Raw genomic sequence first — 14,056 nt, 5'->3', positions numbered from 1 at the left:
CGCTCCGACTGGAGTCTAGAGAGATCAGCTGCTGCTCGTACGCGTACTGCAACAAGTGGATTTTTTTATTTCGTGTAAAATCGTTTAAAGATCGCGTTATGGATATAAATTAAATGTATTTACACACAAGCAGCGGTAAGATCGTGTCAATATTTCATGAAGTGAGCGGAAGGAAGCAGTTAAATTGGAGTTTGTTATCTGATTGCTGTGTTTGGGGGGATTTACCGTTAAACTTGCGCAGTTTTGTAATGTGCACGCGACCCGTTGCGTTGTTGTAAGTGCACGCGCCTGTGCACGAGCGTTTTTGTTACAGGTGTAAAGACAATGTTGCCTTTGGGTGAATTAATGATGTCTGATTCTGGATCAGATGACGATATAACTGGACTCAAACCTGAGGAGAAAGGCTCAACAGAATCCGTCCGGAAGGTAAGTGTGGACTTTTTCAGGGCTGTTTTTACGTTTTTCAAATGCTCTTATGCTCATACCATATTTTATAAAAATACATTTATATTGTATTCAAGGACTTCAGAGAATAACATGGTAAAAAATACTAAAACATGGTGTTTTAGACATGTTATTGCAAAGTTTAAATTAAGAGTACCATTTACCATACCGTTATATGAATATGATAATTATTTAGTACCTTGGTATATATTAAAGTACTATTATAACCATCTGATACTTTAACATTACTTACCATAGTACCAGCACAATACTCTTGTTATTTTAATGAAAATTATTGAAAACTAGTTAGTGGGGAGATGATACAGAGATACAGTTAAACCAGGGGTCTTCAACTACTTTTTAAAAAAGGGCCAGATTTAAAAAATATAAATATGATGCGGGCCAGACTTTTACGCCTATGTTTACCTCTTATATATTGTTTACTTTTGCATATATTATATAAAGTATATATTATAGGTTAACGTTGTTTTTGTTTCTTTTTGTTATGGGTCATATTAAAAAACATAAAAAAACAAAAAGGATACACACATCTTGTATCTAGTATTTTGCTTTTTTAATTACTGGAAACGTATACTTTCTTTGGTCGCCATTTGTCTTGTATAGTGGAAAGGCAGCCATGGTGATTTTAAATCAGACAAAGATGACCAGCGGGCCGGATAAAGATGGTTGGCGGGCCACATTTGGCCCGTGGGCCACCAGTTGACTAGCCCTGTACTGTAGGTCTGTTTATGTCTAAGGGTATTTAAGCCATTTAAATGTTTTTATCAAGTACCTATACATGTCAAGAATATACATAACCAAATGGTTAAAATGAATGTTTGAAAAAAGTTTGATTGGATCCAATGGATCCGTGTTTTCAACTCCGGACCGGGACCAACAAGGGGATCTAAACCAATTTACAAAGGCGCCTTAAGATGACTTAAAACCAAAAAACAAAGGATCCAGCAATGTATCTGCCTTTAATCGGTATCGGCAGATAAAAGCTATTTTTCCCACTGGCGGACATCTGCCGATTGTTTAAAAACATCTGATGATCAGGGCAGATTATAACTAGGATAATAGTTTGAAACGAAGTAAAAAACAAACTATCAGTATCTATCGGTATCGGCAGATGTCATTCTAACCGTGGGTTCACACCAGCCGTGTTTAAGGCGTCAAATTCGCGTCAACCGCATCTAGTTTGCCGCTTGAACATTTTGAGACTCGCTTCATTCGCGCATGAAATTCTAGTCATCGAGACATTCACACAGAAATTCGCATCATGGGAGGGGCTTCTGCGACTCTGCTCGCTTCCTGTAATCACGTCACTACTAGAGCAAGCTCCTGATTGGTTGCCGCGCTAAACGCATCATTCGCGCCGCGAGACCTCCAGATGCGTGTCAACGTGTCTTTACATTGACTTAACATTGAAATCACTTGCGCCTCTACCGCGGCTGGTCTGAACGCAGCATTAGTAATCAAATATCAGTATCGGCACAGAGATTTTGTCTCAGTGCATCCCTAAAAAAAAGAAACTCTGTATTTCCAATTATCTAGAATATTATATTAGGATTAGGGGTCCTTAAAGTAAAAAAGATTCAGAACCACTCCGATAGATACATATTGCAGGTGATTATATGACGGGTGTTTGTGTGTTTAAGGGATGTGACCCTCTTGTTTCAACCCAGCGCAGCAAACTGCAACAGCGGAGAGCTAAACTCAACCAACAGATCAACCGTGAGCTTCTTCTACGCACCGGAGCAGAAAATCTCTACAGGTATATCAGTATATGCATGTTTGACTTATGTACAGGTGCACGCTCTGTACAAATACACATAGTGTGAAAACCACCCAGCATGACCCTGAACTAACAGGAAAGATCCTCGGATCCGCCCTGTTTATGTGCCACGAGTGTGTATTTTGGGAGGGGTGTACTGTATATCATGCTGTTGTACTTACATTTGCTATTCAATATATTTCCAGGGCCAGCAGTAATCAGAAGGTGAAGGAGACGGTAGCATTAGAGTTAAGCTTTGTCAACTCAAACCTTCAGCTTCTCAAAGAAGAACTCGAAGAACTGAACAGCAGCATGAATGTTTACCAGACCGAGAGGTTTGAAAACAAGAAACTCACGCACTTTACATTTTGTTAAGTCATAATAGTGAAATGAAGCGCATGTTTGAAACCACCTAGAATCACTTATAAAGTCATTTGGTGTCTAAATGTTTCATCTTTGCAACTCTGTGGATGTCTACTAGTCATTTAGAGTGTTGATCAGATGTCTGACTGCGCCTTCACACCAGATGCAAATGATGTGAATAAATCGCGCTATTCGCACGTAGTTGGACGCTTGAACAATTTAAATTTATTTGCATCTTTCGCACGTGAAACTCAGACGACAATGCACTCAATCTGCTGGCTTTAGCTAGCTTGTAGTCTCAATATGTATGTATATAGTTCAAATTGACTAAAGAGCATTTTTTTATACAACTAACCAGATTGTCCGACCTCCTTACTCACTTTCTTCCAAGCAAGATCCTTTTTATTCCTCTTTCTACAAAAGATGTGTCGTACAGCTCTGGGTGTCCAAATACAGCAATGATGATTTTGTCGTCCATTGTTGTTTCGTATTTCTGCCTTGGCTCGCTATGTCGCAATCACGTCACTATTAAAGCAAACTCCTGATTAACGTAGCGTGAATATCCAGCAAAGTTTAGATTTTTCAACACGCACAAATGGCGTACAAAATGTTTTTGCATTGACTTAACATGTAAATCACTATGGCTTAAAGGAATATTCCATTTTCTTAAAAGAAAAATCCAGATAATTTAATCCCCACCATGTCATCCAAAATGTTGATGTCTTTCTTTGTTCAGTCGAGAAGAAATTATGTTTTTTGAGGAAAACATTGCAGGATTTTTCTCATTTTAATAGACTTTAATAGAGCCCAACACTTAACACTTAAATCAACACGTAACAGTTTTTTTCAACGGAGTTTCAAAAGACTATAAACGATCCCAAACGAGGCATAAGGGTCTTATCTAGCGAAACGATTGTCATTTTTGACAATAAAAATAACAAATATACATTTTTAAAGCACAACTTCTCATTTAAATCCGGTCGTGATGCGCCAAAGTGACCCCACGCAATACGTTATGACGTCAAGGTCACAGAGGACGAACGCGAAACTCCGCCCCAGTGTTTACAAGTGTTGAGAACGAGGACCGTTCCTACGTTGTTGTATATCAACTGATACTAATTAATGTCTTTGTGTCAGTTTATTGTTTACAATGGTCCGCAAATGTGCGTGTTATATATGTAACACGTGACCTCCCCTACTCATTTACGTTAGGTCACGCTGGACCGGATTTAGACGAGAAGTTGTGCTTTAAAAGTGTATATTTGTTATTTTTATTGTCAAAAATGACAATCGTTTCGCTAGATAAGACCCTTATGCCTCGTTTGGGATCGTTTATAGTCTTTTGAAACTCCGTTGAAAAAAACTGTTACGTGTTGATTTAAGTGTTAAGTGTTGGGCTCTATTAAAGTCACTTCACTTCATTCGTGTCTGGTGTGAACGCACCATGACCTCTGTTAAACTGGCAGGCATTACAGACAAATCATCTTTCTATTACAGCGAGACGCTAAATGTTCCCATGATTCCACTGGGGTTGAAAGAGACTAAAGAGATTGACATGACTGTTCCTCTTCAGGTGAGATGAATCTTCACAGGCCTAAATTCACACGCACTGTACTGAAGATGCTTTAAACACATTCATAACACGTTTACGCTCTCTCATCAGGATTTTATCAGTGAACATTTTGGTGAAGATGCCTCTTTATATCTGAATGAGATCCATGAGTTTACGACTCTGAGACAGGTGAGAGCTAGAGTCGTCACAAAGAGGCAAAATATTATTTTTCCGACAGTGACTTAGACGTACACCTGATCTCTCCTCAGGCCATGCGAACTCCCAGTCGGGATGAATCGGGTCAGGAACTGCTGATGGAATATTACAATCAGCTTTATTTCCTGGATCAGCGTTTCTACTCGCCGCACAGAACTCTGGGAATTCATTTCCACTGGTGACAGATGCGTTACAGCATATCAAATACATCAGTGTGTGTTTGTGTAGAGCTGCTTTATAATAGATCATGTTTACTCTTACTGCAGGTATGATTCGCTGACCGGCGTGCCGTCAGTACAGAGAGCGCTGGCATTTGAGAAAGCGAGCGTCTTATTCAACATCGGAGCTCTTTATACTCAGATTGGAGCCAGACAAGATCGTTCCACACTGACTGGCATCCAGGACGCTATTGATGCTTTCCAGAGGGCTGCAGGTACTGTCTGTGATTGTTAAAACTATCAGTAATAAAACGGTTTGCTATAATATATAAGAGGGATGATTCCCCAATTGCTCTGTGCATCGGCATAAAAAATGTATGATGTGATGCATCAGTTTAAAAACTGTGCATTGGATACAAATTAGCACTTGCATCGCGATGCATCATTTCTAACTTATACTACGGGTCAGTTGAATGCTTGAATCTGATTGGCTGATGAACGTTCTGAAGTGTGCAATTATTTTCTGGGAAACGCACGGCGAACATAGTTCCAGGCAGCTCTCTTGACCACATTGAAGTTCCATCTCACTTTGCATAGTTAACTGTAATAACAGACTAACAAAAACAACATGACAGACAATTTTCTGAGGCAATAACAGCGCTGTTTAGAGACGCACAGAGGTAGCCTCGTTCACACAATCTCTCTTTCTCTCTCGCTCGCCCGCACTCTTTCTTTCTTTCTCTCTCTCTCTCTCTCTCTGTGTCGCTGTCGCTCTTTTCCTAATAACTTCATTAATAACTGCATTAGAATGCTATCAACAGCTCAAGCCTCCATTGCAGCTTTAAAATGATGTTTTGGAACAGGCAAAAGAGGCATTGGATCAGACGCGGAAGAAATAGTCCTACTCGCAACAGCAAAAACCAGACAAATCCCTTTAAATATATCATGTGATCAGTGTCTTAAGGTGTGTTACCGTAGTTTAAGCAGAATAATTGATGACGGGCCGTTGAATTATTGAAAAATAATGCACACCCGAGGTGTATATTTTTCAAAAAAATTTAACGGCCGTCGTCAATTATTCCTTACATATTTTGCATCGGTAAAAAATGATACGGAATTAAAAAAGATTTATTTCTGTATAATTATTAGTGACTTATCACCTGCTGGCGTATCACAACACTACACTGCAAAAACACTACACTTTCTTACTTAGTATCTTTGTCTTGTTTTCAGTAGAAATATCTTAAAATTCTTAAATGAAGATGCTTTTTCTTGAGGAGCAAAACGACCTAAGAAAATAATGAATAAAAATATACAATAGAAGTGAATTTGTGCTTAAAACAAGCAAAAATATCTGCCAATGGGGTGAGAAAAAATCTTGAAATAAGTTATTTTTTTCTTAAACACTATTCAAGAAAAGATTCTCACCCCATTGGCAGATATTTTTGCTTGTTTTAAGCACAAATTAACGTATATTTTTTGTCTAAAAACTAGACTTATTTTCTTAGGTCGTTTCGCTCATCAAGAAAATACATCTTGATTTAAGAATTTTTAGAGGGATAAAGAAATGACATGAAATGTGCTTTTGAACATCTCTGATGTCTATCTCATTTTGGAGATGTGCCATGACTGTAGTTGTTATGGTTTTGTCTTCCATCATCTCGCTTTCTTATTGGATACTGTTTCGTTTCACGTGATAATTTCAAGAGCGTGCCCTCAGCGTTCCCCCCACACATCATGGGCTTCATTCATAAAGTGTGCGTACGCACAGAATTGATCGTAAAGCAAAAATCCACGGCAAAGTCCATATTTATAAAAACTGTCTTTAATGTGGAAAAGTGCTTAGCACCACGTCAGGATCTGAACAGACGTACGCACTTTTGCTTGTCCGATTGCTGCAAGTTTTTGGCAATATAAGCCATTCTTGCTGCTCGAAATTGCCTTTAAACATTGACAAGTTCTCTTTTATATGTCTATGACATCATCGTTTAAAGGCGGAGGTCTGAAACTGCTCAGCTGCGCACAAGTTCAAGATCATTTGCGATTTATAAATTTCACATCTGAAAGAAAGGGATACGTGCGTTTTCTGTGAGTAAGTTCGGTTTATGAATCACACGTGCGCATTTTTGATAAATGATCGTAAGATCAAATGTAGGATGGTTTCTACGCAGCATTTTATAAATGAGGCCCCAGGATTTTGAATCGTAAATATAAAGCATGTTTAATATTTACGATTCGCGATCGGGGCGGCTCCGACGTTCTTCCGATAAGGTTCGGACGCTCTTAACACACCTTACACCAGGGGAAAATCTGATAAGAACCATGATCGGGACATATCTAGGATTGTCGGAAGGGGGCAAATCGGCCCAAAATCAGCCCGATTATCTTTTGGTGTGTACCCAGCATTAGTGAGTCATTGTTTCAGTGTACAGAGACTAAGGCGTGTCATGAAAGTCACATAGAGCATAACATGGAGCTGTTATCCACAAGTCATTACAAATCCATGGGTGTCGGAAGCAAAACAAATGTGTGTGGGTCCAAAGCATTTACTGGTAGTAGATGCCATTTTCTTGTATTCTTTTAATTAAGTTATTGCTTTTATAGCCTTAAGCTTTGCTTACCCTGTTGTCTTGTGGGAGTACAGTTGGCGAAATTAGTGAAAACATGAAATGGAGTTTAAATGATATGGACTCTAAATGAGTCAAGTGGAATGGAAGCAGCAGTAGGAAAGTCAAGGCAGTAGCTAAAATGCAAAATGGAGTTTAATTTATTAGGTTATTCCTCTTGTGCAATGGATTTGACTGACGGCGCTCTAACAAGTGAACAGACAAATGAGATAAATAAATAAAAAGTGAGTGGGTCCAATATCATTACACTGTAAAAAAAAAAATCTTTGCTGCCTTAATTAAATTTAATTAAATTACATTTTTGTTTAATCAACTCCGTTTTACAAGTCATTTAAACTTACTATTATTTATCTTGACAAGAGATGAGTTACTACAACTTAGAAAATGAAGTTGATATATTTCAACTATATTTTACAAGTTGTAGCAACTCATCTTAAAATGTTTCCGATGCTCATGCATAAATCCAATCCAACTATCTGTACCATATTAAATTGCATAGCATCATATTTTTTCATTGCGTCATACTGCATTGAATGAAATTGTGTTGAACAGAATTAAAATTAATGTACCACAGTGCATCGTGTAATGAGGTGAACAGCATTGTATCGGTAACTTCTTCATATCTTTAATGTATTGCACCGTAGGCTATGCATCGAGATGCATATCACATCGGACCCAGTTATGGAGATATATAAACAATAATATAATATATTATTGTTTATATATCTCCATATGTAATTTGATATGCAAAATATAATGCTCCTAAAATGCACATTATCTGGTTTATGTTAGTTCAGTTTATTTCAGAGTACATTTTGCTTTGGCTTAATTTAGAGAACTCATTTGGTTTGATGTATTCAGAGAATAAACCTTAAATAAAAGTGAATTCAGCAATTTTGCCAAAACTTTCTGCAGACATAGCAAAAAAGCTATTTTATATTGCACCGTTGCAGTGATGATTTTTAAGTACTAGTATGATTTAAGTGCTTCTATGAAATGCAATGTTGTGTGTTTGTGTGTACAGGTGCATTTCTTTACCTGCAGGAGAATTTCTCTCATGCACCCAGTCTGGATATGAGCAGCTCTGCTCTCAGCATGCTGGTCCGGCTTATGGTAGCTCAGGTAACAACGAAAAGTGTTAAAGGATTACTCCACTTTCATAAAAAATCCTGAGCATTTACTCACCCTTATGTCATCCAAGATGTTTATGTCTTTGTTCAGTCAAGAAGAAATGTTTTTTGAGGAAAACATTTCAGGATTTTTCTCCATATAGTGGACTTAAGTGGACCTCAACAGTTTACAGTTTCAATGCCGCTTCAAAGACGATTTCAACCGAGACATAAGGGTCTTATTAACAACAACTTCTCGTCTTGCAATAGCCGTGTGACCCCACCAAGCGCAACCTTATGCATTACGTAATAACGTGGAAAGTAATCACGTGGAAATCCTGGAATGTTTTCTTCAAAAAACTTCTCGACTAAACAGAGAAAGACATAAACATCTTGTATGACATGGGGTTGGGTAAATTATCAGGATTTTTGTATGATAGTGGAATATTACTTTAACGTGCGTCAAGTAGTTTTATATAAATGGTCTTAAACCTTAATTCAACATGTATGTATGGATTCATTTTGGGTTGTATGTACAAGTCTCGTCTGTTGTTGGCAGGTTCAGGAGTGTGTGTGTGAAAAAGTCATACTGAACATGCACGAAGAAAAACTTAATGAGCTTCTGCAAGCAGCCCAGGAGGCAGCAAGGGTACAAAAACACACACACACACACACACACACACACACACACACACACACACACACACACACACACACACACACACAAAGATCTTTGAAGATGAAATGGTTCTCATAACCTAACCCTCACATAAATCTGTTATTGTGTGTGCGTGCAGGTATCAGACGTGTATTCTCTGGTTCTTCAGGCGATGTCAGTACCGTTACTAAAAGACTATGTTCCTTTCTCCTGGATCTCAATGGTTCAGGTCAAAACTCATCATTTCCGAGCTTTGGCCCATTACTACACTGCTGTGGCACTGTGTGACTGCTCAGGTGAGCTTCTCTATATTCTGTGTTATCCAAAACATTAAAGGGGTCATATGATGCGATTTCATGTTTGTCTTTGGAGTGTTAAAAGCTGTTAGAAGATCTGTAAAGTCTCAAACCCAAAGAGATATTCTTTCTTTTTTTCTTAGTATTTTTGTCTTGTTTATGGTACAAATTAGGGATGTAAACAATTAATTGATCTGTAATTAATTGTCGACGAGAAATAAAATCGATAAAACTTAACAATGGTCGTGTGTGTGCACCGCCTGCGCAAAACACATACAGCCGAAGAAAAAAATGAAGCGAGCGCGCAGAAGTTAAACTAGCCATGATCACACTGATGATGGATGCAAGCACACACCTGGGCTTTTTATCGTCATGCTCTCGTAGGCTGACTGCCAACGCAACGAAATGGCGTCCCCAGTGGATCTGATAGGGCCCAATACAGAAAATGCAAATACGGTTAGCCTACCGAAAGCAAAGACCCTTTCTTTGATCGTTAATTTAATCAATCATCAAATATGGTGAATTGCATAAATTGGCATCCCTGATAAAAATATCAAAAAAATCTTAAATCAAAATGCATTTTTCTTGATGAGTAAAATGACCAAAGAAAATAAAAAATCTAAAGCAAAATAATCCACCAATGGGGTAAGCCAAAAAACATTTTTAATAAAAAAAAAATTATCTTACCCCATTGGTAGATTGCTTTTTTATGCACAAATGCACTTAACTTGTATATTTTTATCTAAAAACTAGACTTATTTTTTAAGGTCACCAAGAAAATGCATCTTGATTTAAGAATTTTTTGATATTTGTACGCAAAACAAGACAAAAATACGAAGTAAGAAAATAATTTTTTTTTGCAGTGTAAAAGCGAATGCTCATCCTAAAAAGCCTGATTCAAACACACACCCACAAAACCACACAACAGTGTGTGAAGATTTGCATTACACCACCCAAAGGTTCACTTTTACACTTGCTGTAGTATTGACGCCACCGCCATGTCGTGGAGACGCTGTTTTTTGGTAAGGGGTGTAACATTTCCGTCACACACTTGAGGTATTCGGCCAATCACAATGCACTGGATAGATGATCAATCAGAGCACACTGCGCTTTTCAGAATGATAAGCTTTGTAAAAATCAGTGTGTTTCAAAAAGGTGGGGCCAAGAAGAATGACTAGTGCTGTTTTATGTTGACTTTAGGTAATAGACTAGTTAGATTAAATTATGGATTTTTTTGTCTCTTCAGGTTTGATAGGTGAAGATGATGACACTCGAGAGATTAAAGCTCTTGTACAGATTCACACCAGACCCCCAGACAGACTGAATTTTCAGGATCCAGAGCACAAACAAAGACTCGGTTAGTCTTTTGAATGCCAAGCTGTAGTTAAAGTCTGGGTTAGTGGTCTTAATGATGTTTGTTTGGATTGTTCAGGTAAAGCTCATCTGCGTAAAGCCATCATAAGACACGAGGAAGCCCTGCGTCTTCACGGCGTGTGTAAAATGCTGCGTAAGATGGACATCCTACAGGAAGTCCTGTCGCAGGCTCACTCACGATCCCTGGAAAAATACTCGGATATTGATCAGGAAGATGATTTTTGTGAGGTCGCTGAAGCTCCGGAGATTCAATGTGAGGAACATGCTGATCTATCATCTATAATGAGGATACATGAAGGCTTGTGGTCTACAATACGTTTACAACTACTTATGGTATCATTTCTGTGTATCCTACAGCTCACACACAGCAGAAGCCTGATATTAAAACTCCAGATTTCAGTGCTGTCAGAGTGACTGATATTTTCCATCGACTGGTAACTTACACAACATGCACACACTTATAGATGCCAATAGCGCAGATAATACAGAACCGTGTGACATTCGGCTCTGTTGTACAGGGTCCGCTACATGTGTTTTCTGCTCGAAACCGATGGGTGAGGCGTCACGCGTTCTTGGTTCGAGGAGAGGCGGGACTTGGTCTCACACTTCGAGGTGATTCGCCGGTTCTGGTTGCCGGGGTGTTGCCAGGGGGATGTGCTGCGGTACGTAAATTTACGGCCAAAAAACATTTAGCTATTTTTCCATTCAGCCATTATTTGTGCAGTTATGGGCTGTAATGCTTTGTAAAATCATCATACATCACATTGCATGTTTTAGGAGGCGGGGCTCTGTGAGGGCGATTATATCATAGCTGTGAATGGTTCAGACTGCAGGTGGGCGGAGCATGCCGAGGTCGTTCACATGCTGAAGAGCTGCACGGAGAAAGGACTAGAACTCGATGTCATCGGTCTACAAACGCAAGAGGTACGTAGACGTGCAAATCTGCAAACAGAAGACGGCATGAAATCACACTTCACCTAGTCTGAATGTATATGATTCATCGGACATGATTTTAAAAAACTTTATCTTAAAGTAATACTCGAAAGTAATAATGAAAACAACAAGGCCATGTGGGGAATGCGGTTAAAGTTCACCTAATTCAGTCATAGACTTCTGAAATATGGCCATTAGATAATGCAATCATTTAATGTTGGTTAACATAAATTAAGTTTATAGCAATAATATTGATAGATTTGTAAATAAACCAAATATTAAAAATAAGCGCCCCGGAGGGGTTTGACCTTTAGCTGCCCGGTTCCTAAATAGCTATGTTAACATGCACAAAAGTTTGTCAATTCAAAAATAATTTAATTTAATTGTGGGTTACAACAGTACAGTTTACATGTAAGCTTAACATTTGCAAATTTGATTAAAATGTTAGTTTACATGTACATTCTATATAATCCATCTTTGCAAGCGCACAACCAGGGTTGCCAGATTCATGTATCAAAACCAGCCTAACAGACATTCAAAACTAGACCAAAAGCATCCCAAAGATTATTCATAGCCTAAATACCAATAACTAATAAACAAAATCCTTTCATCTTTAACCTGCAGAAAAAAAATCAACTTGCTGAAACAGTTTAAAAGTAGCTCAAATCTGAAGTCCGCAAAAAAGCAGAGGACTTGGCAACGCAGCACACAGCATCTCTCTTCGAGTTCACACTTTATAACACTTTTTGAAAGGCACAATGCTATTTTATTGCTTTATGTAATGTTATTAAAGACATGAATGCTGCAGAATGTACAGCGCGTGACCCCATTACATTAATAATGTGTGTTGCCATTGCCTTGCTATTGTATGTTTCTGTGAATCATGTGATACATAAATAAGATGCAATTATAAGATGTGAACTTAAGCAAAATTCTCCTGCGCATGTGCACAATGTATTAATGCATCCGATTGAGAAAATACTATGATTCAGGCGCTTGTGCACATGTGTACTTTTCTCCTGCTGATCGGATCACAGATCGGACTACACCGCCCCTTTCAATACGATCAAATTTGCATCCGATCAACCACAAGTTTTAATTAAGGTGTTTACATGAAGACTTTTCAATCCGTCTGAGCCATCAATACGATTACAAACGGATTATTTGGTTGCGTGTAAAAGTACCTATTGAGACACCGTTACCCTCCCATAGTGTATCTAGTAAATGTTTTCATACAGATTGACAGAAGGACGATTCTTTCCCCCACCGGTGATAAAGAGAGTCAGTCGGGCGGTCCGAGGAAACAGGGCCGGGATTATGAGCGTTCCTTATGGAGCTGGAGGAGCGGAGCGGTCACCAGGAGACTCGGAAGCACTTTCAGTCTTTCTTTCGGAAACTTTCGCGAGAGTGAATCCATTTACTGAGAAGTTAAGCACTTTTTAGCTTCTGGAAACATTGAATACACTAATCAATCAATATAGCGGAGCACAGATACGGTTACGTTTTAGGAGCTGAACACACATCGATTGAGTTAGAAGAAAGTTAACACAACACTACTAGTTAGTGTAGCAGGACAGAGTACACGTGAAGAGGTTATGTGTCTAGCAAAATGATGTTCGGACATTTGAATTAAAAAACAATCTGTAAGTGTCATCTGCACTTACCATGCTGGAGCTTTTCTCAAAACTATAACTTCACTTTGAGATGTGCTGGCAATGACTTTTAAGCATCTTAAATAAATGTCTTTTTTATATCCAACATAATGACATTTTCCACAACAGGATTTTTAGTAGATGTCCCATTACTTTGTGTGGCATTGTAAAAATGTCATAGATCTTTTTATGATCTTGCACAAGAAACATTTAAAAAAATATTTTTTCTCCATGTTACAATGTGGTTGTCTCCATGTATGTTGTGTTATGCGTGTCTTGTGTGAGACATACTGTAGAAAAATGTCTAGCAACAATAAGAAAATGTGTATTCTTGTACTCAAAAATTTAGTTTATGTTGGTAAGAGCAAGAATGGCATTTGTATTAAGAATGTATTTTTGCACAAAAAATTATAGTGTTTTTTTGTTTCTTGTGTGTTTGTGTGTGTGTTATACTGTATGTGCCTGTTTTGTTTTGTGTGTGTGATTTTGTTTTATAATTGTCAAGATGTGATTTGCATTCCCATCACAGCTGCACTCTGCCTTGATGAATTAAAACAGTATTTTCTGCACAGTTCCCATGTCATTATTTACAATAATGTTTCCAGCAAAATATGTATATAATTAAAAAAAAGTTAAATGTTTTTAAAATACAAAAACATTTACTTAAACAATGACTATCATTTTCAAAGCAGTGAGAGAAATAATTCAATACAATAATGTGATTGAGATGTCGCTAAAGAAAGCAGTTTAAATATTTTATCATGAACCCTTTGAAGGTCTGCGAAACCATTAGGTAGAGTTAGTAGAGTTACAAAAACCATTAATAAACTCTAATATGAAGAACCTAACACCTCAGATGACCACTAGATAATGCAGTGAATATAAAAAAAATATATA

At 38.0% G+C, this 14,056-nt stretch overlaps 1 protein-coding gene across 1 annotated transcript; it reads left to right on the top strand.

The window, feature by feature from the left end:
- Positions 1-17: 17 nt before the first annotated feature.
- On the top strand, positions 18-13,730 carry rhpn1 (rhophilin, Rho GTPase binding protein 1). The gene is made up of 16 exons (XM_065256490.2): positions 18-426; positions 2,106-2,221; positions 2,428-2,556; positions 4,082-4,157; positions 4,248-4,325; positions 4,406-4,530; positions 4,619-4,785; positions 8,162-8,259; positions 8,806-8,895; positions 9,044-9,200; positions 10,447-10,557; positions 10,633-10,827; positions 10,932-11,008; positions 11,093-11,236; positions 11,352-11,498; positions 12,746-13,730. The coding sequence occupies exons 1-16, from the start codon at positions 325-327 to the stop codon at positions 12,929-12,931; spliced, it is 1,998 nt and encodes a 665-aa protein (XP_065112562.1). The 5' UTR covers positions 18-324; the 3' UTR covers positions 12,932-13,730.
- The last annotated feature ends 326 nt before the right edge of the window (positions 13,731-14,056 follow it).

This window comes from Paramisgurnus dabryanus, chromosome 12 (genome assembly GCF_030506205.2).
Source record: "Paramisgurnus dabryanus chromosome 12, PD_genome_1.1, whole genome shotgun sequence".
NCBI lineage: Eukaryota > Metazoa > Chordata > Actinopteri > Cypriniformes > Cobitidae > Paramisgurnus > Paramisgurnus dabryanus.
Note: the sequence above shows the minus strand (reverse complement) of the source record. Positions and strands in the feature narration are given on the sequence as shown.